Source organism: Otolemur garnettii, unplaced genomic scaffold (genome assembly GCF_000181295.1).
Source record: "Otolemur garnettii isolate 467f Iridium unplaced genomic scaffold, OtoGar3 scaffold00026, whole genome shotgun sequence".
NCBI classification, from domain to species: Eukaryota; Metazoa; Chordata; class Mammalia; order Primates; family Galagidae; genus Otolemur; species Otolemur garnettii.
In genome coordinates, this window is record NW_003852421.1 from 9,763,838 (window position 1) to 9,791,036 (window position 27,199).

Genomic DNA, 27,199 nt, shown 5'->3' on the forward strand with positions numbered 1-27,199 from the left:
AAAAAAAAAACAAAGATTGGCAGGGACAAACTGCATTCAGACCCAGCATGGCATATCCCAGCAGAGGTGTTCTGATGGCCTGTGAGTTTCTGTGCCCAGAGGAGCTCATCACACACACCCTTCCTACAGCCTCACCCTCTGTGCCACTTGGGAGACAGACAACATGAACCCCTGGGCTCCTGAGAGCCCTTTGAGCATAAAACAAGGGCCAGTGGTGCTTTCTGAGAAGCTCTTGCCATACTGGTGTCTCTCAGTTGATGCTTTTTGTCTAAAGGGCCCACCTGAGTGGCCACAATCCCCAGGTGGCCCCGTGTGGTGTTCTGGGTTTCTTCTGATGCCCCCCGACTCACATCTGCCTTTTTACCCTCCTTCTGCCACAGATCCTGGCGCCCCTGTGAAATTGCCTTGTCTGCCAGTGAAACTGTCGCCTCCGCTACCTCCAAAGAAAGTCATGATCTGTATGCCTGTAGGGGGGCCAGACCTCTCGCTGGTGTCCTACGCTGCCCAGAAGAGCAGCCAGCAGAGCGTGGCCCAGCACCACCACACCGTCCTGCCCTCCCAGATCCAGCACCAGCTGCAGTACGGCAGCCACGGCCAGCACCTCCCCTCCGCCACCGGCTCCCTCCCCATGCACCCCTCGGGCTGCAGGATGATAGATGAGCTGAACAAGACGCTGGCCATGACCATGCAGCGGCTGGAAAGGTAACGGTGGGCTTGCGGGGAGGTCAGGAGGGGAGAGGGCAGGGGGCTGGGCAGAGGGCACTGGGGGGTTAGACCACGACTGTGGAATGTGGACCAGGGCTTATCTCTATTGGAGGAAAAAAAGTTTGAAAAAAACTCAGACCAAAAACTGAGTGTCAGAGAAAGCATGGAAGAGCAAAGTAATGTTGCCGGTTGACACACTATAGAAGAATCTCATTTATGAACAGGAGACGTAGCATAGACATTTATACATAAATATGAACTGTCCTCACTTAAAGTAGTGGGTTAGTGGAAACTGCAACTTTAACAAAACGATGTATGTGATGAAAATGTGTATAATGAAACCGGTTTGACCATAGGCTAATGGAGACGTGCAAGAGGGAAGTTCCCACTGTGTATTTCTCATCACAAAAACATCGCCGAATATATAAACAAAGACCAAAACACTTCTGATGCTAAAAATTCAAATCAACGTGAGCAATACGTTCATTTAAGAAAGATTAGTAGCAACAAAGAAGATCCTTATTTGCCCCAGTTAGTATAGCTCAGGTTTATGGGTAGCTGGCACCCCTCCTGGCAGCTCAGCCCTGGACAGGACACCATCCTATCTCAGGAGGTGCTCTCACACCCAGCCTCCCACACTCACTCAGTTGGGGATCATGTAGACGGTCTAGTTCACCTGCCGTGCACAGTGTTGGGATATAGGAGGAAACTGGAGTCCCTGGAAGAAACCCACACAGAGGGGAAAATGTGCACAGTCCAGGCAGACAGTAGTCTCTGCTGGGAATGAGGTCGTTTTTCTTACCAGTGTTATAACAAAATGACATTAAACAAAATAGCCTTATTCTGGGACCTATTGCATGTCCATGTATGTGTGTGTAGACGCACGCACACCAGTGCATATCATGTTTCTATAAACATGAGCATTTTGTAAAAGGATGTCCATGTAATCATTAACAGGGTTCACCCCTGGGGTGGAGAAATGGAGAGAAAATGCTTTTATTTCATGTCTTTCTGCACTGCTTACTTTTTAATTTTGTATAGATTACCTTTATGATAGTCAGAAGACAATTTAAATGTAAAATAAGAAAAGACGAGAGCTGGTGGAGGGAGATAGAGGGGCTGGGAATAGTGGACAGATGCACCTGCCCTTGCTGGCGGAGGGAGCCGAGCGCTGGAATCCGACCACATGGTGTGAACCTCTCATTTTTGGCAGCCACTGCGGCAGCCGCCTCTTTCACCAGAATCTGCCTCCCACAGCTCTTGTGGGAGACCTGCAAAGAAGACCCCCAAGGTCAGGCCTGCTGCAGGGGCCCTGATTCCCCCAGGCAGGGGAGAATCTCTCAAACTGGTGGCTCCGCCTCCTGCCCACAGAGAGACTGGGATTTCCCAATATGGCTCCAAGGCACTCTGCTTGACTGCATTTCCTGGCATTATAAGGAGAAAGTGTTTTGATCTGAAGTGAGGGTGTGTCTGACTGGGACCAGAATGCTTGTTCCAGAGGAGTGACTGCTGGTCACTGGGTCCTGTGTATGGGAAAATTGCAATCTGGAGGGCTCAGCAGATCCCTGGAGCCAAAGTCAAAGCAGACAAAGGCAGGACCTACAAGCTATGGTTTCCTGACCCTCGGTGTCTTTCTCTGCTCCTGCCTTTCAGTGAAGAATTCTGTGTTTGAGAAATTAGTGACTCACAGAGAAGTTGTTGTCACTAGGAATTCTGACTCGATCACTTTGTGTTAACACCTACCCTAGCTGCAAAAAATCCCCCAACAACCAAAATTTGACCTGGCCCCTTGCCATCATTTTCAAGTACTCTTTTTATTAATTAGAGCAATAATAATTTAAAGTATGAGCAGCTCCTTTTAATCTGTTACACATTCGTACACATCATCATCAAGGTGATCGTGATCATCTTATCTAAATTTGCACTATCTAGGGAGACTGAATAAATGGAGGAACTTAGGGAGGCTGAGTAAGTTCTCCATGGCTACCTACTCAACAGTACAACTGTTCTTCCTGTCTATGAACTGTTCTTCATAGACATTTGAAAAGCACTGCCCTAGGCGGTGAGTTGATGGGCTGGCCTTCAAGCCAGGGTTTTCCTGCTACAAGAGCATAGCTGCTTCCCATAGACAAGTAGCAGTCAACATCTCTGCCTACCCCGCTACCTAACGGGTACCCAGTAAGGTTTTTTGTTTTGTTTTGAGACACAGTCTTACCCTGTTGCCCTCAGTAGAGTGCTGTGGCATCACAGCTCACAGCAACCTCAAACTCTTGGGCTTAGGCAATTCTCTTGCCTCAGCCTCCCAAATATCTGGGACTACAGGTGCCCACCACAATGCCCAGCTATTTTTTTGTTGCAGTTTGGCTGGGGCTGGGTTCAAACCCACTACCCTCAGTATATGGAATCGGCGCCCTACCCACTGAGCCACAGGCGCCAACCCCAGTAAGTTTTTCTATCTTTTGTGAGCTTTAATCTGAAAAAGATACTCATGACAGTATAGTAATAGGATATTGCTAAATATGCTTCCACTTAAAACTTGCCATATTAAAAGCTTCAATTGACAGTGCTGATAGACAAGTTTCATAATCTCTGTAGGTATTTGTGGAATATTTCAGTTGAGTTTAGAACACTGGATAGGTCTGTTGAAGTACGGAGAATGTGGGGTGCACAGCATGATCTTGGCAACTGAACCAAGGTAGTCCTTATGCTTTGTGCCACCCCAGATTCTTGTTACCTCCTTCCAATCTCCTCTCCTCCCCCTTGAGGTGAGGATAGGGCTGTCCAAATGGACCAGCCAGGACACAGGGAATTAATACATGCATCACTTTGACAAGATCACCCCCCCCCCAAGAGGAAGATGCCTTCTTCCCAAACAAATAAATATGGGAGAGATTTTTCTCTTCATATCCCGTCATCTCTCAGGAGTCCTGGAAGAATCTGAGAGCAGGACAAAGTCACAGGCCATTTTCAGTGTAGGGAGGGAACTCCTGGCTTTCAGGTGATATTGCCCTGCTTTTGCTGCCTAAAAGTCTCCTATGTTGATCAGTTGCCTGTCAACATGATCTCATTCTTGTTTTAACCAAGTTTCATGCAAAAGGAGTTATTTCTTTATCCTCCAGGCAATTTCCAGTAATCCCAAAAAACTCTGCAAGAAAGGAATGACATTGCAAAACACTTAGACATTCTGCCTGCAAAGATCCTTGGACCCACCACTGTTTGTACCATTAGATCTGTCTCATGGACCAGAGATCTGTCTCATAGATCATCAACATGGGGCATCAGTCCAGACCAATGGCCCATCCTGCTGAAGACGTTGTAGGTGATGTGAAAATTGAATAATGAATTACCCAGCATCAGGACCTGACATCGGACCATACATTTGCACAGCTGGTCATCTTATAATTGAAAGAGGCCTGGGAGACCATCTAGCCCCTAGATGGTCAGGCAGGGTTCCTGACCATCTGTCCCTCAGACTTTACTTGAACAGGCCCTCACTGGGTCCCAAGATAGCCTGCTCCATTGTTGAGAAGGTCTGACTGCCACAAAGTTCCTTCTCAGATTAAAAGTACTGTTTCTTACAGTTTATGTCTATCCTCCCAATCTTATTTCTAACCTCCCTTTTTGGTAAAAAGGCTTTTAAATCCTTAAAGAGAGCTGCCATTCCCTTTAAGTGCTTCTAGACCCTTCACCATCTTGTGCCTGTTCCCCTCTGCTGAATCTGTTCTGATTTGTTTGGAGAAGTTCTTAATCATTACCCCAACTAAGGCTGCTTGATGGCACTAACCAGCGACTTGTAGTGATGTACAGATTTGGCTCACCAGATTTGGGGGGAGGGCGTCAGAATGGGGGAAGTAGAGACCAGTGAAGCAAAGTTAAAGGGGGTTCATATTCCTCCCCCTCTAGAGTCACAGGGCTGCCCTAGGTAGTGTGACTGAGTTAAAGGCAGCCCCCACCTCACAATGACTGTGTGGGTTCCAGGATTAACTGCCAGAGTTTGAATCTCGTGCATACCATGCATTAGCTGCATGACCCTAAGCACATCACTTAACCTCTGTTTGCCTTTCATTCCTCATCTGTAGAATGAGGATAATGATGGTAATAGTACCACCAGCCTCATGAGGGTCATTTGTGAGGTAGGACACAGTAGGTGTCCAAGAAATGGTAGCCAGTGCCAAGCAAAATGAGTGAGCACATGAAATTTCTCTCCTGTGCCCCTGAAAGGCATATTGCAAATGGTTTTGATCCAGTCTTGGAGGAAATTTTATTTGTTTGGGTCGTTTTCCTCAAATTAGATTGTCTTTATTTCTTTCCACTAGTGATTCATACCTTTTGTGAAGGTGATGTTCTATCATTCCAAATATTATGCCACTGTTTGTTTTTCATATCAGCAATAAGGTCTGTGATTTAGTTGGCTTCGGTCCCGGAATTCAGGCATAAAATCCTCATCAGCCACTAATTTCCTTTCGGATCTTAATTCAGCTCTGTGCTCCAGGCTCCTGTTAGTAAAGTGAAGGTGGGACGTGGACCCTTCCTTGTTGACCCTGAAGGAATGTGAGGGAGATGCCTAAGGAACTGCAGTCTTTAAAGAAGTCCTTGCCTTCTCAACTAAAGCCAATCTCATGCTTCTAGTTGCTCACACCAACAATCTGGGGTTACCCTTGATCCCTTTTTTCTCTCATACCCTACATCTGACCATCAGCAAGTCCTGCCCAGTCTACATGGAGAGCACTTGTGGCTGGGAGCCCCCACTTCCCACCTGCTTCTGCCACCCCTGGTCTAAGCCTCCAGGGTCCTCACCAGCTTGCTGCAGTGCCTCCGACCTGGTCTCCTGAATCTGATCCTGCCCCTTCAGGCCACCCCCAACAAAACAGTCAAAGAGATGGAGTTTCATAAAATCAGATCATTTGCTAGGGCTACTAGCAACAAAGTCCAGCACACTGGGTGACTGACCCAAGTTTATTATCTCTCAGTTCTAGAAGCTGAAAGTCCAAGATCCAGGTGTGGACAGGGTTGGTTTCTCCTGAGGCCTCTCTCCTCGGCTTGTAGGCGGCCGTCTTCTCCCTGTGTCCTCACATGGTCTTCTCTCTGCATGCTTATGTGTCCTCATCCCCTCTTCTGATGAGGACCCTGGTTGTGGTAGATTAAGGCCCACCCTCATGACCTCACTTTAACTTACTCACCCCTTTAACGACCCTGTCATCAAATACACTCACGTTCTAATGTCCTGGAGGTTAGGACTTCAACATACGCATTTGCTTTGGGAGCATACACAGTTTAGCTCTCAATAGTCACTGTGCCCAAAATACTCCTGTGCCGTCCAGCTCACCAAGAGTAAAAAGCAAACTCCTCCTGTGGTCCAGAGCTCGCCAGTGGCCCTTGCCACCTCCCGTATTTTACCTGCTGCCGTCTGCTTTGCCTGCTCATCTTCCCCACTGCAGCCTTCTCTCTACTCTCGCACACTGGGCCTTGCTAGACTCCGGATGGAGAGCCTTTGCACTGGCTGTTCCATCTGTCTGCACTGCCTTTCCCTCAATGTCCTCAGGGTCCCACCTTCCCCTGCCTCAGGTTTCTACTGAAACGTGACCTCTTCAGCAGGCCCTCCCTGTGACCTTCCTACCCAGACAGCTTCTCCCTTTTGTTTATATTCATCCCCCTTTTGTTCTTTCTTTTCATAGCACTTTTTACCATCTGACCATTTGTGTCCTTTGCCTTTCCTGTGGCTTATTACTCTTTTCACTTAATAAAACATACAGTCCATAAAGGCAAGAACTGTTTTTTTACATTTGTCTCTCAGGTGCTTGGGGCCTGGCTCTCTCAGGGCCTGGCTTGTAGGTATGAGTGAATGAATGAATGAAATTGAATGAATGACTGAATGGAGAGCTCTTAGTGACCGTTATGGTAACTGCTTATTAATCCACTTCCTCTTCATGGATTGGATTCTTATAAGACATGTTATATATATTAAGCATACTGTTGACCTTTACCCTTTTATAGCAATGTCTTTGTCCTTTTATATTTTCCTTATTCTAGTAATTTGAACTGTTGCCTTGGTTTGGAATGAGATTTCTTGTATCTTCTCCTCTACCACCCACTCCAATTTCTTTTGAAGAGAAAACTTCTACTTATTCTTCAAGACTTTATTAAAATGCCATGTCTTGGATTCTCACAGAGCTCTGCCGTCCTTTGGGGCTGCCGTGCATACCCCTGTTGCACCCTTGTGTAGTGTTGTGTTTCTCTGTATGTATTCTGTCTTAAATGTGGGCAGGAACCATCCATGTCTCCCTATTTCCTATGGTTTGAATGTATTCCCTCCAAACTTCAGATGTTGAAAGTTAATGGCCAATGTGATCATATCTACAGGTGGGGCCTTTGAAAGGTGGTTAGACCATAAGGCTTCCACCCTCACAAATGCAATTATAGCCTTTATGGGAGAGGTTTTAACAAAAGGGTTAAGTTTTTTTGTCCATCCACCTTCTGCCATGTGAGGAAACCGCACTTCTCTCCTCTGAAGGATACAGCCTTCATTGGGTAGCCAAACCTGCTAATGCCTTGATTTTGAACTTCCCAGCTTCCAGAACTGTGAAAAAATACATTGCTGTTCTTCATACATCATATAGTTTCAGCTATTTTGATATAGAAGCACCAATGGATGGAGACACCATTCTTCCCTCAATCTGTCATTGCACCTCTCATATAGGAAGTACACTGAAAACATTTATTGAGTTTCATAAACAGTTATTCTGATCTTTGTTTTTATTTGTTTGTTTGTTTGATTGATTGATTGTTTTTGTTGCAGTATTTGGCCAGGGCCAGGTTTGAACCCGCCACCTCCAGTATATGGGGCCGGCACCCTACTCCTTGAGCCACAGGCACCACCTGTTATTCTGATCTTTGAAATAGAGGAGTATTTTATTATTGCAATCAATGTTTTGTTATAAGCTCCCTTAATTATAGAAACAGGCCTTAGCTGTGAATACACTTTTGCAGCCCCTGTTGGGCTGTTCCTGTTTTGTTTGACATTAGAAGCAAGGTATAGAGTTCCTCCTCCAGAATTAAACTTAGGTCTTTGCTTGTCCTGTCTGGTAATATGAAACTGGAGCTCAAGCTACAATAATTTTGATTATGAACTTCAGCCGTTGAAGTATATTGTTCCTTCTTTTAAGTCTCTTGAAGCAAATCATCACAAATGATAAAATGGGGTGGGGAAATAATAGCTTTAGGTCCTACAGCAGATTGCTGAGGTGTAGGGATCCATATGCAGCACCCTTGGACTAAACCTGAAAGGTAACTGTCAGAATTTTATATTGAGACCTGAAAAGTAGGAACAACTAGGTAAAAGGAGAGAAGGGGAATGAGGTGCCTAGGCAGACCAGAAGGAAGCGTGTTAGTAGACCAAGGCATATTCACGTGAGAAGAAAAATTAAAATCAGAGTTTGAACTAAAAAGGCAAATATTAACGTCTTTTGTTACTCTTACCATTCATGCATATCAATAATCAATTGATATTTTTAATGATGCTTTGTTTTCACCCAATGGATATTGGTTTAGGAAATTTTAAGTACCACACATTTAGTTCTGCTGAGACAAATTTGCTGCACATTGGCTTTAAAAATAAACAAATAAATACATTTCTAATCAGTTCATTCTTTATCTACCTTTTCCTATCCCCAAAGCCCTCAGCCGCTAGATCAGGAAAGCTCTGACATTTGCTAGGAGAAAATTGCAGACAATCACTGATTTGTAGACCTTCAGGGAAAACAGGCCCAAAAAAGAGAAAGGAAGGTACCTGTATTTGCTTAGCAACCAGAAGACCCATCAGTAGTTTTTTCCTGGGTGCCTTTTCTAGACCAGGCTCTGTGCTTGGTGCCAGGGATATAGCTGTAAACAAAATATAGAAGGCAGCTGCCCTCAGTGGCACTTAGAATCTGCAGGGAATATGGTCTTCACAAATCAGTACCTGTGAGGGTGCAGGGAAGGAGGTCAGTACACAACAGAGGGGTCAGCTGGTTTGTGGGTTTCAGGGTAGTCTTCTCTGAAGAGCTGCATTGAAATTGAAGGATAGAAGAAAAACCAGATGAAGAAGGAGAAAGGGAGTGAAAGAACATTTTAAGTGCTTTAAAAGAAGGAGTGATATACTGTCTCCAGATGAGTGAATGAGATTTTTAAAAAGAAAAGGAATAAAGCTGGCATTTATTCTCTAGGTTTTTAGAAGACAGATCATAGAAAATGGAAGTAACTATGGAAGTTTGTGATCAGATATAAGGAGGAACCTAAAAACCATTACAGAGGACATTGGAGATGTCAGGCCAGCAGTTCCAAATATTTTGCTCATGTACTTCCATAAAGGAAAAACGTACATTTTCAATCATCTGCGAAGGACATGTCCAAGCCTATAACTCCAGGTTAGATCTATTAAAGAAGGTTAACTCTGATGTGAAAGTCGTAGAAAATGGAATGAGCTTACCTCTGATAGAATAATAGATGTACGTCTGTGTTAACAAAGGCCAGACAAATGATCAACCAGACTCAAATGGTTGCAGAATCTTCTTGAATTCTTACTAAATATTAAGTGCCAGGCATTGTAATAGACACATAGTAACAAAATTCAGTCGTTCCTTTAAAGTAATCATATTGTTAAATTTAAGTATATAAATAGTTTATTTGCTTATTTTTAGAGACAGGGTCTCCCTATGTTGCCAAGTTTGGACTCTAGTGTTGAGATCATAACTCACTGTAAGCTCTAACTCCTGGGCTTGAGTAATCCTCCTGCCTCAGCCTCCTGGGTAGCTGGGACTATAGGTGCATGCCACTATGCCTGACCATTTTTTTTTTTTTTTAAGAGGCAGAGAGTCTCACTGTATCACTAGATTGCCCAGGCTGATCTGAACTCCTGGCCTCAAGCAGTCCTCCTACCTCAGCCTCCCAAAGTGCTAGATTACAGGTGTGAGCCACTACACCTAGCCAAGAATATTGAAAAATGAATTTTTATATTATACAGAAGAAATCGAAATCAGTAGTCCCCCAAATTCGCCTAATCTCTAAAATTCTATTATCTCATGATTATTTTCAGTCCTTTCAAAGAGCATGATATAATTTATAATCTTTGGATAAAAAGACATTTCATATTAGTATTGAGTACGTTGGATACTTTTTTTCCATTCTTGAGTACATAAACACACACTCATATGAATGATAAAACACAAATATAGTCTAGCAAGGGGGAAGGGTAAGGAGGAAGAGGGGAGAGGAAGGGGGGACGATTGGCGGGAGGAAGGAGGGCGTTTGGTGGGATCTCACCTAATGTGCACAGCGTGAGGGTGTTCAGCATGCTCCCCTGGGTGAGGGGCTGTCCTACAATTTGAACTTTACGTTCAAAGTGAGAACAATGTAACCTAAAAATGTATTCCCTCATATTAATTTGAAATAAAAATATATGTTTCATGATGACAGTTACTTTTCTTTATGTGGTCTCAGGGGGTCAGAGAAAATTCTAAAGAATAATTCTTGGTTCTGAACTAGATAATCCCCAGGGTTTCTTTTAGCTTTAACAATCTAACATAATTATTGCATTACTTAAGTTTATAATGTTTTACCTACAAATGAGGATGTTCCCGATGATCAACACATGAACGGGTGCTATAGCAAGAATGAAACTCTGAATACCTGGGTGCTACTTGCTTGTGAAGTGGCAATGACATGAAGCTTGTTATTATCATACAGCAAGTGGCCTGTGTTTTTTAATGAAATGTGTTTCTAGGGAAATATTCTCTTTTTATATTTAAGATCATCTCTCCAAAATCTCATGCAATTCTGATTAGACATTTGTCCTTGCCCCTGGGAGGGCAGCATTACCAACCCCTGACTTTTTAGGTCAGTTCTTTGATTTTTAAAGCCTACATTTATCATCCGTAAGTGGCTGCACATATATATTGGTTTTCAATGTTAAGTGCTGTTCCATGGAGCATGATCTGGTTTCAGTGCAAGGCAATGTCACTGTGAGCAAGACCCATCCTCCGCACGGTTGGCAAGCAAATTGGCTAGCGGAAAGTTAAAATGCCACCATACAAACTGTTAATACCTTCTGAAGAGTATTCCCTCTTTTCAAAAGAGAGGGAATCTGCTTTTGGGTTCCTGTGTTTACTTCAGTAGAAACCCTGCCATTTTCTATTGTGTGAATATTGATTGTTTGATCTTCTTGGAAACCATTGTCCACAAATTTTTCTTAGCTCATAAATAGAAAAATGCCAAAGGAGGCATTTTAATAAATTAATGGTTAATATCCATAATGATTAGTTTATGATAAATTTCTGGCATTTAAATGCATGGATAGTTAAAAACGCAACTACCGAGTTGATGTTCATGGAGCACTAGCGTTGCCCTCTGACCTTATAGCTGCCTCTTTGGGGAGCAAGTAGGTTTCTCCATTATCTGATGAGGACCCAGAGACTCAGAGGCACAGCTAGTGAGTGGCCCAGCTGGGACTCACAGTCCTGCTTACCCTGCCCTTCTGGAACTACCCACTCAGCCAAGCATGACGTGGAAGATTCGTTAATGTCTAGGGACAAAGTCAAGGAGAAAAACCACCACCGTTTGGTTTCTGCATCCAAAATAGTGCTGGGGATAGGGGACTGACGGTCAGGCTCTCTGGGTCTTACCGGTTATTCATCACATCCCAATGTCAGATAATATTTCAGAAATGTAGGTCACTGGTCCCTGAAAGGACAGAGGTTGTGAATGAATGAATTTAAATCCATTACCCCTGCTGAAGAAAAAGAAACTCCAAATACACCCTCCTCTCAGGAAGCCTCAGTCCCCTCATCTATACATAGAACAGCATAGTTTCCTGCTGACCAAAATCCAACAGAAAAACAAAAGCTCTAATGTTGGATTTCTTATCTTAGAAGGCTAATCCGAGGTCGCGATAAACCACACAATGTGTGCCTGCTTTCTTAAAATGAAGCTGATTAACTATATTCTTGGCCTGCAGTGGTTATTTCTGTTATTTTTCAGCCTCAGGCACTGCAATTTGCAGCCTAATTTCTCACACAGTTTTTGGTCTCTGAGAGGAAAAGGCCTGCCTGTTCTCTCTCTCCCCTCTGAAAACTCTCTTCATAACTCTGCAGACTAAACCACAAAAGCTGTTTCTATTGGAGTTTAATTTCGTTTTCAGTGTCATATTTGTAGATTATAGATGTTCTCTGTCCTTTGAGGAGATTGATGTCTTTTTTTTTTAATTTAACAATGGATGCATTTAAAATCAGATACCAGAAAGCAATATCCCTTGATTACACATTTTTCTTTAGAAGTGAAAAGAAATAGTAAAATGGTACCCAAGTATTTTTGAGGGAAGATTAAGGATTTAAAAGAGACAGTGATTTTTAATTTCATAGCCTATTCTTGGTTCCCCCTGAGAATTTCAAAGGTGTTTGATAACCAGAAATTGCCCAGTCGTGACTGGGTCACAGTGCTTCCCTGCTCATCAGCCCGTGGGGTGCAGATAAAGCAGAGATGGGAAAGCTGCTTTGAAAAAGAAGCAACTGTTACAGTGACCCTGGACTATAGAAATCTTGGCCTTCATTTCTTTACGACTTATTTAAAGTAAGTTCTGAGCCTTAGCCTCACCCAGTAATGAAAGTGCAAGGTAGGCCAGTCTCTTAATTTTCAAAGTCTAGAGGTTCCTTAGAAACATGTGGCTGTATAAATGGTCGGAAAAGTAGATTAGCTGATGGGTCTCACTGTGTTCTCAGCCCACATTTCTTCCTTCATCTGGCAGAATCCAAGAAGAGAGCTGAGTTTTCCTAAAAGAAGATTGGTAGGTCATTCTTAAAAAATAAATGAGTAATCACTCTTGATGGAGACAGAACCGATGGGAACGAATAAAGCTTTTCACGTCCCCAGGGTGTCGTGGGGACGGGATGAAGGAAGAGAGGGTTTTCAGTGTGTGTCTTTCCCTGACTCAACCTTTTATTCTCAAGCTTTCCAAATCCCTTGCTTTTTTGGTGTTTCTTCTGTAAATACCAGGCCTCCTGTCTTAGGTAAATGTCTTTTCATTCTTCCCTGTTCACACAGGCTGTTCTCTGCTCTGGGGAGACAGCAAGGACACAACAAAGTCCTCGTGCCCCTGAGCTTTACCTTTCAGTGAGAAGAGCAGACGATAAACCAGAAACTGTGGAATAGGAGGTGACACGGGGATGGGGCACTGAAGAAAGATGAGGCAGGGCAGCAGGAGGAGAATGATGGGGCGTCTTTCTGTTCTCAAGGAAATGCGTCATTGACGTGGCTACAATACACACACACCCCTGCGCCATGCCTCCTTTTTATTGGTAATACTCCATTACCCAAGGCTGGATTGTCCAGCTCGGTGATTATTCTCTCCTCCCACTTCTAGCCTATTTTCTCTGCACATCTTCTCACCCCTAGCCATTTGCTACTCACACAAAAACTGTTGTCTGCCCAAATCTAGAATGCAACTCCCTCCCAATGGGTTCCACAGTGGTCCTCATCAGAGGCTCTTCAGCGAGTTTCATCGCAACAGAGCAGTTGGATTTTGTGAACGTCTGTTATCCTGGCTTTTTCTTATAAAGGCAATTGCCACATTCCATGGCTTTTTAAAATTTGGGGTATAAATGGCACTTCATAGTCAGCATGTACATGCATGGGAAAGGAGCAGGCTGGTTCTCTGGGAAAGGCAGTGTGGTTCACGGAAAGAGCACAGGCCCTGGAGTGAGAAGACCCTGGTTCCCATCCCTGCTGTGACCACAGCCACGTGATCATTTACAGTCTCAGAGACATAATGACCTCATACATAAAAGCCAAGGTAATAATAACACTTAACTCCGCAGGTTTTTATGAAGATTAAACGAGATGATAAACATTCACGGCACACTTGCATAGGACGCTACTGGGCTATTGTCATGGTTGTTCCTTCACCCTGAGCTGTAGAAGCCACTGGCCTGTTTAAGTAGTGGAAGGGAAATGTTCCCAAATGGTACGAATGTCCGACATCCGTGAACGCCATGGAGCTCGCAGTTTCTACACGTTTATCCCTGTTGGTCAGGAAAATTACATTCCCTGGAGCTCCCTAGAGGACAGGAAGCAGAACTCCGTTTTTATTCCCCTGGAGAATAATTTAAGGCCTTTAGTGTTTATTTAAATTCGTTGTAGACTGTTAGTATAAAAGGAAACCTTATACAGGGTGGCTGTAAAGTTCGTGTGCGACATTTAGTTGTCTATTGTAACCTGCACATGATGAACCTGACAGCCACCCTATGGATCTCATCTAGCCCAGTGACCTCACTTACGAAGCAGCCTGACGCCAGGTGGTCTTAACTGACAGCCTGTGAGTACAGAATCCAAAAAATGGAAAAACCACAAACCGGGGATTTTCAACATAATGCCGTGTGCGATGACATTTGTGCACACACAGTCTCAGGGTACGTGGCGTTAGGTACCCTTGCAGGCTTCCTTGCACAGATCTCTGTACCTTTGCTCTTTGGATTTTCTTCTTAGGAAAAAGAACTCTGGATCACCATTTCTAAAAATCTTAATTCTCCTTTCACAAGGATACTTTTTCTACAATAGCAAGACTCTGTCTCTAAGGGTCAGGGATTATCAGTGAATTAAGCAATTTGGAATGTAATAGGCCTACTCTGATTCTGAGGGACTTCAGATACTTGATTGGCTTTTCCAGCGGTTCTAAGACATGCACAATGATGAGGCTGGGGCAGGAAGCTAATGAAGGATCAGCCTCTGCTTTGGAGAGGCTCCCAGTCAGTGGGGGTGGGGCAGGTGCTTAGCTGTGCGTGCAATTGTAACGTAAGGTGAGAGATGCTACGGCAGAGGTGGGAACAGGAGCTGTGGGGTGAGATCAAGGGACTGATTTCCTCTGGAAAAATCGGAAAAGCTGCTGAAATGAAATGGGATTTGAGCCATCCCCAAAGGACAGGTAGGACGCCGCAGGCCACTCTGACAGGGGAGTTCTGAGACCGAGCAACAGTGGGAATCCACAGTGTACTTGGGTAGTGGCAAGTGGCCTGGTGTGGCTGGAACTTTGGGAATGTGGTGAAGAATAGTGATGTGAAATCAAAAGGTATTGGGCGTCAGATCACAAGGTACCTCCTCATCCATGCCAGAAAGGGAGAGTTTATCCAGTACAATGAGGCCTTTCCATGCTCTTTCATCTGGGAGAATTACATGATCAGACCTGTTGGACAGCGGTATAGAGGGTGGGCAAGGTGGTGGTGGGGAGAGCAAGGCTCTGGAAGAAGAGTAAGTGTCAGACGTGCTGCATTGCTTCTCTGCAGGCAGCAGTCTAGAGACATCAGTAAGAGAGCGGGTCCCATAGTCTGACTACCTGGGTGTGGTAATGCCTGCATCACCCTGCACCCTTCTGGCTGTGTGGCCTTGGTTAAGTGCCTTCCTGTTTTCCTCTCTAAAATGGGGCCTGGAGGAGGAAGAGATCAAAATGTACCTGTCTTCCAGGGTTGCCGTGAGGCTTAAATGAAGCAGTGTGTGGTAGAGTGAGTGTTTAAAAATGTTTACATTCATCACTGTTATCTACAATAATCCAGTAAGACTTGACAAAGCTTCCAACTAGGTTAGGATGAGATGTTTTATGTTTACCTGTGGTTTTAGAAGCTAGTCAGCCAATGGGAAGAGGAATGATAAACACAACCGTGTAGAATGAAGTCCATTTGAATTCAAAGCAAACTAACTGCTTAATGCCAAAGAGTTTTAATGTGAGTGGTCTAGAATACATTGTATTACATGAGTCAGCTTTTCTTCAGAGAGTTGGACAGGTCCTTGGGAAGCTGTGGTGACTTTCAGGCCACTGCAGTGTCATTGAGTAAATCACTGATCTGGGTGACCTAATGAGAAGAGCTGATTCTCTCAAGAGCTACTTTGAAGCTCTTGCATTAAGTGGATGATGGCTCCGGAACTAAAGCAGGGGGGAAATAATTGAGTGGAGCCCCCAAAGCATGAGGATGTTGGCACAGCCCCCAACACCAACAGCAAGTCAGGAACTTGAATGATTGCTTATGGATAATTCTCCACCATTCGGTGAAAACTGCAAGTTCCTGATAATCAATACCTAAGTGCTTTTTAAAGGGATTCACATGGTACAATTCTGAGAATATAGCAAACAGCAAAGCCATTGTGGATGCCAGTGTTTCCCCAACCTGGGGCAATTTTGACCCCAGAAGATATTTGGCAATATATGGAGATTTAGAAAAAGTCCTGCTAGCATCTATGGCAACTAGTGGGTATTGGCCAGGAGTGCTGCTAAATACACCACATGTACAATGCACAGGACAGTCCCCAAAGCAGAGAATTGTAGCCCAAAATGTTGATCATGCCCATGTTGAGGGGGGGAGAGGAAGGCTGGTCTAGGCCAGCATGTCTGGTCTAGGCCAAAACATGTTATCTACATAATTGGTGGTACATAAAATAACTTTAGAACAACCTATTGTAAGTTTTATTATTTTACTAAATATTACATGTATAGCAATATTAACATGTTTATTATAAAAATATGTATTTAGCCTAACATGTTATAAACATAATTCCCATATAACCTGTGGTTACAAAGATAATTTGCTTAATATTAGGCTACAATAGCTTTTTTTTTAAGTACTGTATTGATTTTAAAATACAAAGCAAATAATAGTGTGAGTGAACGTCAAAGATGGCATATTCAAAAAATTAAGGTGGTGTGAGTATGATGGAGATTTAGGAAACTTTGGTTTAGATAGAGACTCAGAAAATTTTTTCTATAAAGAACTAGACAGTAAATATTTTAAATTCTGTTGTAACTACCCTGGTCTACCTCTTTGGTAGGAAAGCAGCCACAATGATGAGTAAACAGATCGGTCCCCTCACCACCCTGACAGCTCTGAATCCAGCGTCTACCATGAATCCTTTACACTCAGAGCTCAGGAGTGACCTGATCATAGCAGGGCAGAGCACCATTCCTTACCCTTGGTTAGGAAGATTTAAAACAGCTATAAAGTAATGATACAACAGAGGTGGGATGTTGTTGACAAGGCATGATCTTTTCTCCATCTTTCCTGGGTTTGGTTAGTAGGGTTTGTGTTTAATCAAAGTATACACTCTCACTAAGTATCATGGTCCAACTTTTAGATACTGAATAACAGAGTAGGTTCAAATCCCAATTCTTTTCTTTCATGGGTCCTTCTGAGCCTGTTAATTACCCTTGCAGAGCCTCAGTATCCTGTTTCATAAAATGGGGATAACAGCACCTGTCCCGTAGGATTGTTATGAAGGTGAAATGAGATACTATACATGAAAGTTTCTAAAACAGTGGGTGACACTTTCAGTAAAGTGAATGTTCGCTCTTCTACTCTCCTACCTTTTCTTCTCTACCTTGGTTCTTCCACATACTCGATGAGGATGCCCTCTCTGTCATCATCTAAGCTGTTGATAAAGGTGTTGGGTAAGTCTGGGGCACCACATCCCTGCCGCACACCACTAGGTGCCTCCCTGAAAATTAAATTAAAAACAATCCTTTAATACCTTTGAATATGGTTTGCAACCACTTATAAATGCATTTAAGTAGCAATCATTCCAGCTCATATTTCTTTCATTTGGATAAAACAAAAAACAATTACTGTGTCCACTTTGCACCAGATACAAACACGAGACATGGCTCTTGCTTTCTAATGAGCCTAGAACTTGGGTGGGAAGAGGAAAATAGTAAGCAAACAGATGGTCACAATTTTCACAGTTGAGGATTCTTCTGTAAATACAGGGAAGGGAAGGCATTGCCTTAGTCTAGTCTTAAAAGATAACTAGGAATGAATGAGGTGAGGATGGGTACATGTTCCAGGCCAAGAGCATCAAATACATAGTAGCAGGTGACTGAGAGGTAAGTGGTTTGGAGACAGAGGTGAGGAAGGGGAAATGAAGCTGGGTAATAATATAGACCATATTGTGTAGAGCATGGTAAGCACATCATGCTATATTTTGACTATTGCTTGTGGCACTAATGATTTTCACCTTTCTTTTGCAATGAAGACCTTTATTTCAAGCAAATCTTCTACTGCCTTGATATTAGAATTGAGTCCATTAGATAGTATATAGAAGCAGCATTACTGAGACTGGTGTCCTGCTGGGTATTCCCTTTTCTACCCACCACTTCCATGGGCAGAGGCAACACATAATGAGATGCTGCATTAGAGTTGATTTGCTTCCTCACCTTGAATAATATAGCTCATAACGTGTGAACTGTTCTTCCATGTGTGTCATTCTCAGCACTGGTTTTGTAGGTTGGAGACATGTATCATTCTAAGGAATAAGGCTCCCAGATCTGAGCTTTAGTAAGTTACTCTGTCACAAGAATGGGGAAGAAAGAATCTAATGGACTCAATTCTAATATCAAGGCAGTAAATGATCTAATGCAAGGTGGGGGTAGGGAAAGGAGGGAGTAGGTAGAGGGGGAGGTGGGGGGATGGGGGTTCACAGAATATGACATACCTCTTAGGGGCAGGACACAAGTATAAGATGGTCTTTACCTAACAAATGCAATCAGTGTAACCTAATTCTTTGCACCCTCAATGAGTCCCAAACAATTGAAACCAAAAAAAAAAAAAAAAAAAAGAAAGAAAGAAAGAAAGAAAAGAAAGTTACTCAGAGAGAATGTGGAGAATGCAATGAAAATGGACCTGTTTCATGTGGGCAAGAGACTTGAACAGAAGCTTCTCTGAAAAAGACAGGAACATGGCCTACAGACACATGAAAAAATGCTCATCATCTTTAATCATCAGAGAAATGCAAATCAATACCACTTTGAGATATCATCTAACTCTAGTAAGATTAGCCCATATCACAAAATCCCAAAACCAGAGATGTTGGCATGGATGTGGAGAAAAGGGAATACTTATGCACTGCTGGTGGGAATACAAGCTAATACACTCTTTTTGGAAAGAAGTTTGGAGAACACTTAGGGATCTAAAAGTAGACCTGCCATTCGATCCTGCAATTCCTCTACTAGGTATATATCCAAAAGGCCAAAAATTACTTTACAACAAAGCTACTTGCACCAGATTATTTGTTGCAGCTCAATTCATAATTGCCAAGTCATGGAAGAAGCCCAAGTGCCCATCGACCCATGAATGGATTAATAAATTATGGTATATGTATACCGTGGAATATTATGCAGCCTTTAAAAAGATGGAAACTTTACCTCTTATATGTTTACATGGATGGAGCTGGAACATATTCTTCTTAGTAAAGTATCTCAAGAATGGAAGAAAAAGTATCCAGTGTACTCAGTATTATTATGAAACCATTTTATAATCATCCACACTTTCATATGTAAGATAAAACACAACTATAGCCCAGGATGAAAGAGGGAAGAAGAGGGGGAAGGGAGAGGAGGGTGGATGGAGGGAGGGTAAATGATGGAACCACACCTATGGTGCATATTGCAAGAGTACATGTCAAATCTATTAAGTGTGGAGTATAAATGTCTTAACACAGCAATTAAGTAAGTGAGGTGAAGGGTATGTTAACCAGTTTGAGGTAAGCATTCCAAAATGTACATAAAATCAGCACATTGTACCCCATAAATGCTTCAATGTATACAGTTATGATTTAATTTTAAAAATATGCACAAGAAATAAAGCTTGTGCTTTATTTTCAAATACAAAAAGAAAAATATTGTATTGGTTTTCAAATACAAAAAGAAAAGAAAGAAAGTGAGCCTGTCGTGAAACCAAGGGGAAGGCCATTTCTGTAAAGAACAAATGAGGGTTTTGTTTAAGGCCAGGCCAGTGGGCTACTTCACATGTGCCAGCCCAACAGAAAAAAAGACACGATTTATCTACTTTGGCAGTTGAGGAAGCTGAGGCTTAGAGGTTAAGCGATTTGCCCAAAGTCAAGAGGAGAGCAAGTGGCAAATTGTGGCCTCAATCTGTATCTTGACTCCTCCTCCAGCTGAGATCCCATGATACCCTTTCCAGCCTCCTTCTCAGCCCTTTTCTTGCTCTCCTCTGGTTCTCCATTATTACAGGATAGGAAGGTTTATGTGGGTATTTGCCTTCCTCTCAAGACCTTTCCTGACATTCAGTTGGCATTCAGTGGATGTTTATTAACAGAATGTTTGCAAACCCTTTTGGTCAATTTACCAAAAGGACACCAAAGCACCTTCATTCTTAAGGAAACTGCACATTCTAGCACATACTAGGAGTCAGGCATCAGGAAGACGACCCGATGGGCCCAGAGGTCTCCAGCTGTTTCCATAGCACCCCCAGCAGGCAGTCACTGACTGCGGTGACTGGTCCCCAGTACCTGCCAAAGCAGCTGGCGGTCCTTGTATAACCCCATCCTACTCAAGGAGATTTCACACTTCCCCTGTATCTTTGAGGAAGAAACTGCAGCCTCTTATTTATCACAGACTACCAGTGGGGCCAAGTTGCTGAGCTTCCTTTGCAAAATATTTCTCTCTCCTCTGTCCTCTTGAATCACTTCGGAGCCTTCTAGCTTAAGGAACTCATGCTTCCTGGGTTTCCACTTTTTTTTTTCCTCAAAAGAGTCTTCTCACCAAATAAGAATCTATGGGCTGCTATATCCCAAGCTCTGTGCCTTTATAAGAACCATTGCTAATTCAACTATAAAGGAGATAAAGGAAAAGGTAGGATTGGGGCAAAACATGTGCCATGGGGTCACAGTTTTTGCCTCTTCTGTTTCTACTTCCTTCGGTAGCCAAGGAGGAAATCCAAGCACTGTTGGAATGTGGTCCCTGCTCGTGCCTGATAGAAGGGCCACCCCTCAGGGTGGCAGGAAGTTCCCTATCCATCTATCTCCAGGCAGATATTGTAATTGTCACCCTAGAGACCATCTGTCATGTATTTCACTGCTCTGTTCCCGTTGACATTTGTATTAAATTAGGTGGGAAATGGGCCCACGCACACTGCTAATGGATGCTACATTTTGGAAATATGTGATTTAATCTTTATCCAGTAAGTGAAGGTTTGTTTTTTTTTTTAAGCTGGTTTAGTTCATTGCCTCGAACATCATAGCTCATAATGTGTTAAGTGGATTTTCCACGTGTGTCCCTGGAGAGTTACGTGAAAAGTACAAAGAGAAAACTAGCTCTTGGGAATCAATGAGAGGAAGAAAGGTAACTGAATTTAAATTATACACAGCAATACTTTAAAGCATGATGAGACGCTTCAGAGGAGACTCGTGCATTCATACGTCAGAAGTAAGATTTGTCTTGGACAAAAATGTTCCCGTGTAACTCTTACTGATCTGTCATATACCCTCATGTTGCATTTCCTTGTGTCAGACTCTTTGGGGTGTAAAACGCACTGAGTTTCCTGTGTTTCGAAATTCCTTAAATAAAAGATATAAATTCCAGGTAATCTGAAAAAGAACTATAGAATTTAACTGTTTCTGGCTTCGTGTTCTCATTCTTTCTGAGCTTGTGCATAGCCTGCTACAACAAGCTTTCTAAATTGCGATATGATCGTCAGATACACTCTATTAGGAATATAACTATTTTCATAAATAAATAAATAAAACTATTTTCTTTATTTTTTTAAGACATGTTTTCCCAATTTTCTGGTAGTGAGCTTATATAGCTTTTTTAAAAATTAAATATATTTGATGAAGTTGGCTTAAGAGATAGAACCAAAAATATTATCATCGTGGCTTCTTAGAAAAATGGCCTCAAAGAAAAACCAGACTGACATTACCTGGGGCTCCCTGCTGAGGATCTGATACCGTCAATGGGAGAGAACTTTCTCTAGGTCATCTCTGCCAATGTCATGCATGGGTCTCCAGCCTTCTATTCAACCCCCTTTCCTTTCTCTGCACCTCCACCTGTGACATTTTAAGTGGTCTGTCCTACATTCAATTCCTATCAGTCACCTTTACAGCTCTTAAAAACTGGAACCTCAGTTGTTATCTTTCCCTCCTGGATCTCTGGCTTCACTATCAAATTAATCCTTTACCCCTGCTTTAAAAAATTTTTTTTCTTAATAGTGTAGTAAATACATATCACGTGAAATTTACCATCTTAACCACATTATGACATACAGTTCAGTGGCATTAAGTACATTCACATTGTGCAATCACCACCACCCTTCCATAAGGAATTAGAATTAGTTCCTATTCCATGCCACTACCACCATCAGGAAACTGCCATCCTAAAATGATTAACTGTAAGAGGAGAAATGAGATTTTAATTTCCTGGTATACCCTTTGTCTCTTAGGGCTGGACAACTGAGTTTTAAAAGGGTTCCTGTTCATTTATGTAACACATTAGTCAAAATGAATCTCCTCTTTCCTTCTTCTCTTTAAACAGCTCTGAGCAGCGAGTTCCCTGTTCCACTTCTTACCATAGCTCTGGTTTGCACTCGGGTGATGGTGTCACAAAAGCAGGACCCATGGGCCTTCCAGAAATAAGACAAGTGCCAACTGTTGTGATTGAATGTGATGACAATAAAGAAAATGTGCCTCATGAATCAGACTACGAAGATTCTTCTTGCCTGTACACAAGAGAAGAGGAGGAAGAGGAAGAGGACGAAGATGATGACAGCTCATTGTATACCAGTATGTTCATCCAACCTCTTCACTGTGGGCAGAGGACAGCATGGTATTGTGAATAGAGAGCACCCAGTGCCCAGCTGTCTGGGTTGTGACCCTGAGTGTGGTGTTAACTAGTCCTGGATCATACTGACCCTGAGTGTGGTGTTAACTGGCCCTGGGTCATACTGACCCTGAGTGTGGTGTTAACTAGTCCTGGGTCATATTGACCCTGAGTGTGATGTTAACTGGCCTTGGGTCATACTGACCCTGAGTGTGGTGTTAATTGGCTCTGGGTCATAGGGCTGCTCAATTAACCTCCAAGGTTCTCACTTCATATACCAGCAATATGAGAGGGTAAATGCCCTCAAAATGCCCTCGTAACCCTAAACATTGCAACACCATGCTACATCTCCTACCTCTTCAGATGACTTTCTTCGCTGCTTCCCTTGAGGTACACACCAAAAAGAGGGGGAAGGAGAGAGGGATTTTTTTTAAAAAAAGCTTAAAAATCTGCTCCCACCTAAAAACACTCAGAAATACTAACCATTGTGTATGCCACAAATTCATTTTTAAACATATCTTGGCAACTTTAGAAGGCTTGAATGTAAATTTCTCATTTAAGACCTTTAAATGTGCTAAGAGACAAGAGAAGAAATAAAGAAAGCAAAGTTCTAAATCTCTCACTCTGGCCATGAAAAATAAATAAATTTTAGTTATGTGAGCACAGCCTGATAATTGGCCACAGTTATGTGAGCACAGCCTGATAATTGGTCAACTTTCTAATAAGTGAATCTATAACCACCGTGCATTCAACATATACTGTATGCCCAACAGTAGGCTGAGATTTTAGTCTCTTACCTACATCTCATAGCAACCCAGTGAGACTATTACCCCCACTTTACAAACAAGGGAAGAAAATGGAGAAGTAAGGAGCTAGCCCAGAGCCTCACTGCTGGGGTGGGGATGTGGGAGGGGGGCGTTCGGGATTTAATTGCAGCTATGTCAAATTCCAAAGTCCATGTTCCATTAAAACCAACACTACTGAATAAAGCCCCAAGGAATCCCCAGACTTGCTGCCTGCTCTGTGCTCACCAGGCTTCCGCTAGCGAGGTAAAGTTGCGGCCCGGTGAGAGCTCTGGCAAGCTCTGAGATGACCAAAGTAATGGTGAGGAGGGAACCACACAGGGCAGGTGATCCTTGCATGGACAGAGCAGCTACTCAGCCTCTGTTCACCATTTTGTACCCAGAGAATTGAATGTTTTATATCAAGACTTTGACCTTGGCACTCTTGGCATTTCAGACCAGATCACTGCTGGGTGATACTGACAGGCAGCGTCCTGTCCCCTGGAGGATGTTTATTTACCCAGCCCACTCTATGCCAGTAGCAACCTCCTCCTGCCACCTCAGCTGTGATAACTAAAAATGCTCTAGGCCTTGCCAAGTGTCCCCTGGGGAGCAAAATCATCCCTAGTTAAGAACCATGAATTATACCCAAAGTAAGGAAGTCCTACCCTGGCTGCTTAGAAACCTGCATATTAAAAAGAAAAAGCAATCCCAGGATATTGCCTGTTTAAAGCCCTCACCTCCACTCCCACCCCAAACAGGCCCCACTGTGTCTGTCCAGATTCACTCCCCTTCATGTCCCCCAACTCCAGCAGAGTTGATCTCTTCTGTCTCCTGAGATTTCCTGGCGTATCCGTCACCACTGGGCTTTGGCAGATGTAGGTTCCTACCAGCCTGCTGCCTGGTGGAACCTCATCTCTTCTTCAGGTGTCAGCCCCTCCTCCTCGTGAAGCCTTCCTCAGTTCCTAAAGCCTCTGGCCTGTCTCCCCCTTTGCAGTGTCCTGCACCCACAGCTGGTCCTGCCCTCCTTTGTGATGTTGCCTGCATACTGGATGTTCTGGAGAGCAGAGCTTCACTCGCCCTCCTTACACTCCCCACCTGCCCCACACAGCACTAGGAATATATGTAGTAATGGCAGGGACTCTGCAAATTGTGGCCTTTACCACTCTGAGGTGTTAAGCCTTTGATGCCTTTCTTCCTGCCTTGTACCTTATGGCCCAAGACTGGCCGTGGGAGAGCCCACGCAAATATGTGTCAGCTTTAATTAAGTCATTTTTCCCTCCTGCAGGCTCCCTGGCCATGAAGGTGTGTAGGAAGGACTCCTTAGCCATCAAACTCAGCAACAGGCCCTCTAAGCGAGAACTAGAAGAAAAGAACATCCTTCCCAGGCAAACAGATGAGGAGCGGCTGGAGCTGAGGCAACAGATCGGCACCAAGCTCACCAGGTAGGATGCAGCACCCTCTGTCCTCCTGGCAGCAAGCTCTCCACACTGCAGTAGAAAAGTTTAGTCTCTACCCACAATTCAGTCTTTGATGTCTCTTGAGTAACTTACTGTGAAAAGAGGCAACAGAAAACATCCCATTTTGTCTCCCGGGATGCTTCTATAGTTCCTTCTCCTTCACTCATCTGAGTCTTAGAAACTTTACTTGACTCAAGTTTCAGGGAGGAACTGGCAGGTTTCCAGGGAGATTAACCATCTGTAAAAAAAGTTATCACCCAATAGAATTGAGAACCTGTGTTTAGAAGAATTGTGATTTGGGTAAGCACAAAATGATCAGATGAACACTCTGCTGTCCTGTTAAGGGGTTGGTAGTGATGCCTCATTACCACACTCTTCTTGAGTGATTGCCCCATATGGGTACTACAGACACAGGTACAGCTTTGTGTTACATTAATATATCCAACAACTGTGAATGTGTTTGTACGCTAAGGCGTGTTTGTTTGGTATCAGGAGACATTTCTTTGAGCAGTTACTATTGGCCAGCATTGTTTGAACATTGTACATGCATTAAATCATTTAATCTTTGACCCTCTCTATGAGATACAGGTGAGAACACCAGGCATAGAGGACTTTAGTTACCTTGCACAACATCTCACAGGACAGCTCTGGAGCACTCCCTCTGGAGCCCTAACTTTTTTACCAGGCACTGTGCAGAGGGTTTGGATGTAACATGAAAGTCTACTGGGGCCTCATCCTGACTCTCTCGCTTACTAGCTGAATAGCCTTCCATAAGGCACTAGCTCTCTCTGCCTATCTTTCTGCATTTTTAAACAGAAATTAAGTTAATGTAAGTATTTAAAGCAGTGTCTGGCCCACAGCAAGCATTCAATTAGCTGTTGTCATTAGCACCCTCACATTGCGCAGCTGAAGAAAGTGGTATCTAAAGAAGTTATACGAGCATAGGCGGCGTCATCGGGGGTATGCTAGTGTCTTCCCTCCCACCTGATTTATTTTATTACCTAAGGGCAGCTTCTTTCTCATACTTTGTTCCTTTCTTAAGGATGATGTAGTAATGGTTCTGGGCTGTGTAAAAAGGTCAACACTAATAGATGATTTGACCTAGTCTTCAGAGTCAGAATGGAAATATCTACCCACCTGCTACACACACACTTTCTTTCATTGAATGAAGTAAGATGGCCACAGTGTGGTTGTCCAGATCTCTTTTGATACCTCAGTGATAGCTACAACTCTCTAGAATACCCATCCCCTTATCAGAGAACCTGATTGTTAAACATTCTTCTTCTATTGAACTGAAATTACTGTCCATGCAGCTTCCACCCACTGTTGTTATTCTATTTTTTCTGCAGACTCATTCCTCCTAAGAAGGCATGCCTTAGAGTACTTGGAGGCAATAATCCTGATCTGTTCTTCTGTCCTAGGCCATATATAACCAGATCTTATCTCTGGGTTGGGTGGGTAGGATTTGAGTTGCTTCCGGTCCCAGCTTGTTCACATTTGCATGTTATCCTTTGAGGGATTAGGAAAAAGAGGACGAATAGTTCCTTGACCCAGCCCTCCTTCCCAGACAAAGTTCAACTCCAACCCCAAACATGGGTATCCTTGTCATACTTTCCACCTTCACTTCCCCAACTGCGCTACAGTGCAAACCAAGCCCCAGATATATGAGGGCCACATGAAGACTTACCTACAGATGTGAGGTGCCAATGCATCTAGCTGCCTGGGGTGTTCTCTTCTGAGGAAAGCAAGAAAGAGAGAGAGACATAGGAAGCAGCGTGAGAGGCTGAACCTCCACTTGTCCACAGTAGGGCCCTTATACCTGGTGTTGACTGATGTCATGAAAAAGAACATCATTGTCCCAAAGCATAGTGCTAAAAATAGAGACAGCCCCCAGCCTCTCATGCCTGAATACATAGCCACATATTGCCGCCATGAACACTGGCAACGGCTGCATCCCAACCCAGAGGTGGGAAGAGACCTAGACCCTGTACGAGAAGACGTTCTCTGAATCTGAAGTCTTGTCCTGGAAAAATCAACCCTTTCTTAACCCTTCTTCTTGTGAGGACATTTAAAGACTGCTTGGAATTAGTAAAATCCACTGACAATTTACCACAGTGTGCGTCCATTCCCAGCCCTCATTCCCTATGACGGATGGCAGGGGAAGACACACAGACTCAGGAGAAAAAGACCCAGGCAGAGAAAGCAGTGCTGAACACAGTCAAGGCACTGAGCTGGCCTGCATACTCCTCTGAATCCACCTCGTCTTTGTTCACTCTTTCTTCTTTGTGGTAAGACCCTTGGCAGGTCTAGCCAGATTACAGGGGCTGTGCTAAAGGAAAGGATGTCAGGAGGGTTTAGCAGCCTGGTATAAGGTTGTACGGAGTTCAGCAAATCAGGAGGATAGGCCAAATGTACACCTCTGTGTTGTCTCTGAGGTGACACACCCACTGGTGTATGCCCAAGGAGTTTTAGGGACTATGCCCTTCAGTTCTTACATGAGAGCCCAGCTTTGTGCTCCCAGACACTCATTTACTGTGAAGCCAGAACAGAGTGAAAAATCTCACAACCAAAATGTATCCATGGTAGAGAGAGTTTGGGTTCAAGCTCTGGTTCTGCCATCTTTTAAATATTAATTTTTT

At 43.4% G+C, this 27,199-nt stretch overlaps 1 protein-coding gene across 12 annotated transcripts in view; it reads left to right on the forward strand.

The window, feature by feature from the left end:
• The window catches only part of PHACTR1 (phosphatase and actin regulator 1), a 522,649-nt gene that overhangs the window by 451,215 nt on the left and 44,235 nt on the right, over nucleotides 1-27,199 (forward strand). For all 12 annotated transcript variants that reach the window (XM_003788309.2, XM_003788310.2, XM_023512323.1 and 9 more), the window contains 3 exons: nucleotides 381-702; nucleotides 22,034-22,281; nucleotides 24,389-24,545. In XM_003788309.2, the coding sequence (XP_003788357.1) occupies nucleotides 381-702; nucleotides 22,034-22,281; nucleotides 24,389-24,545 (727 nt within the window). The remainder of the gene's footprint in view (nucleotides 1-380; nucleotides 703-22,033; nucleotides 22,282-24,388; nucleotides 24,546-27,199) is intronic.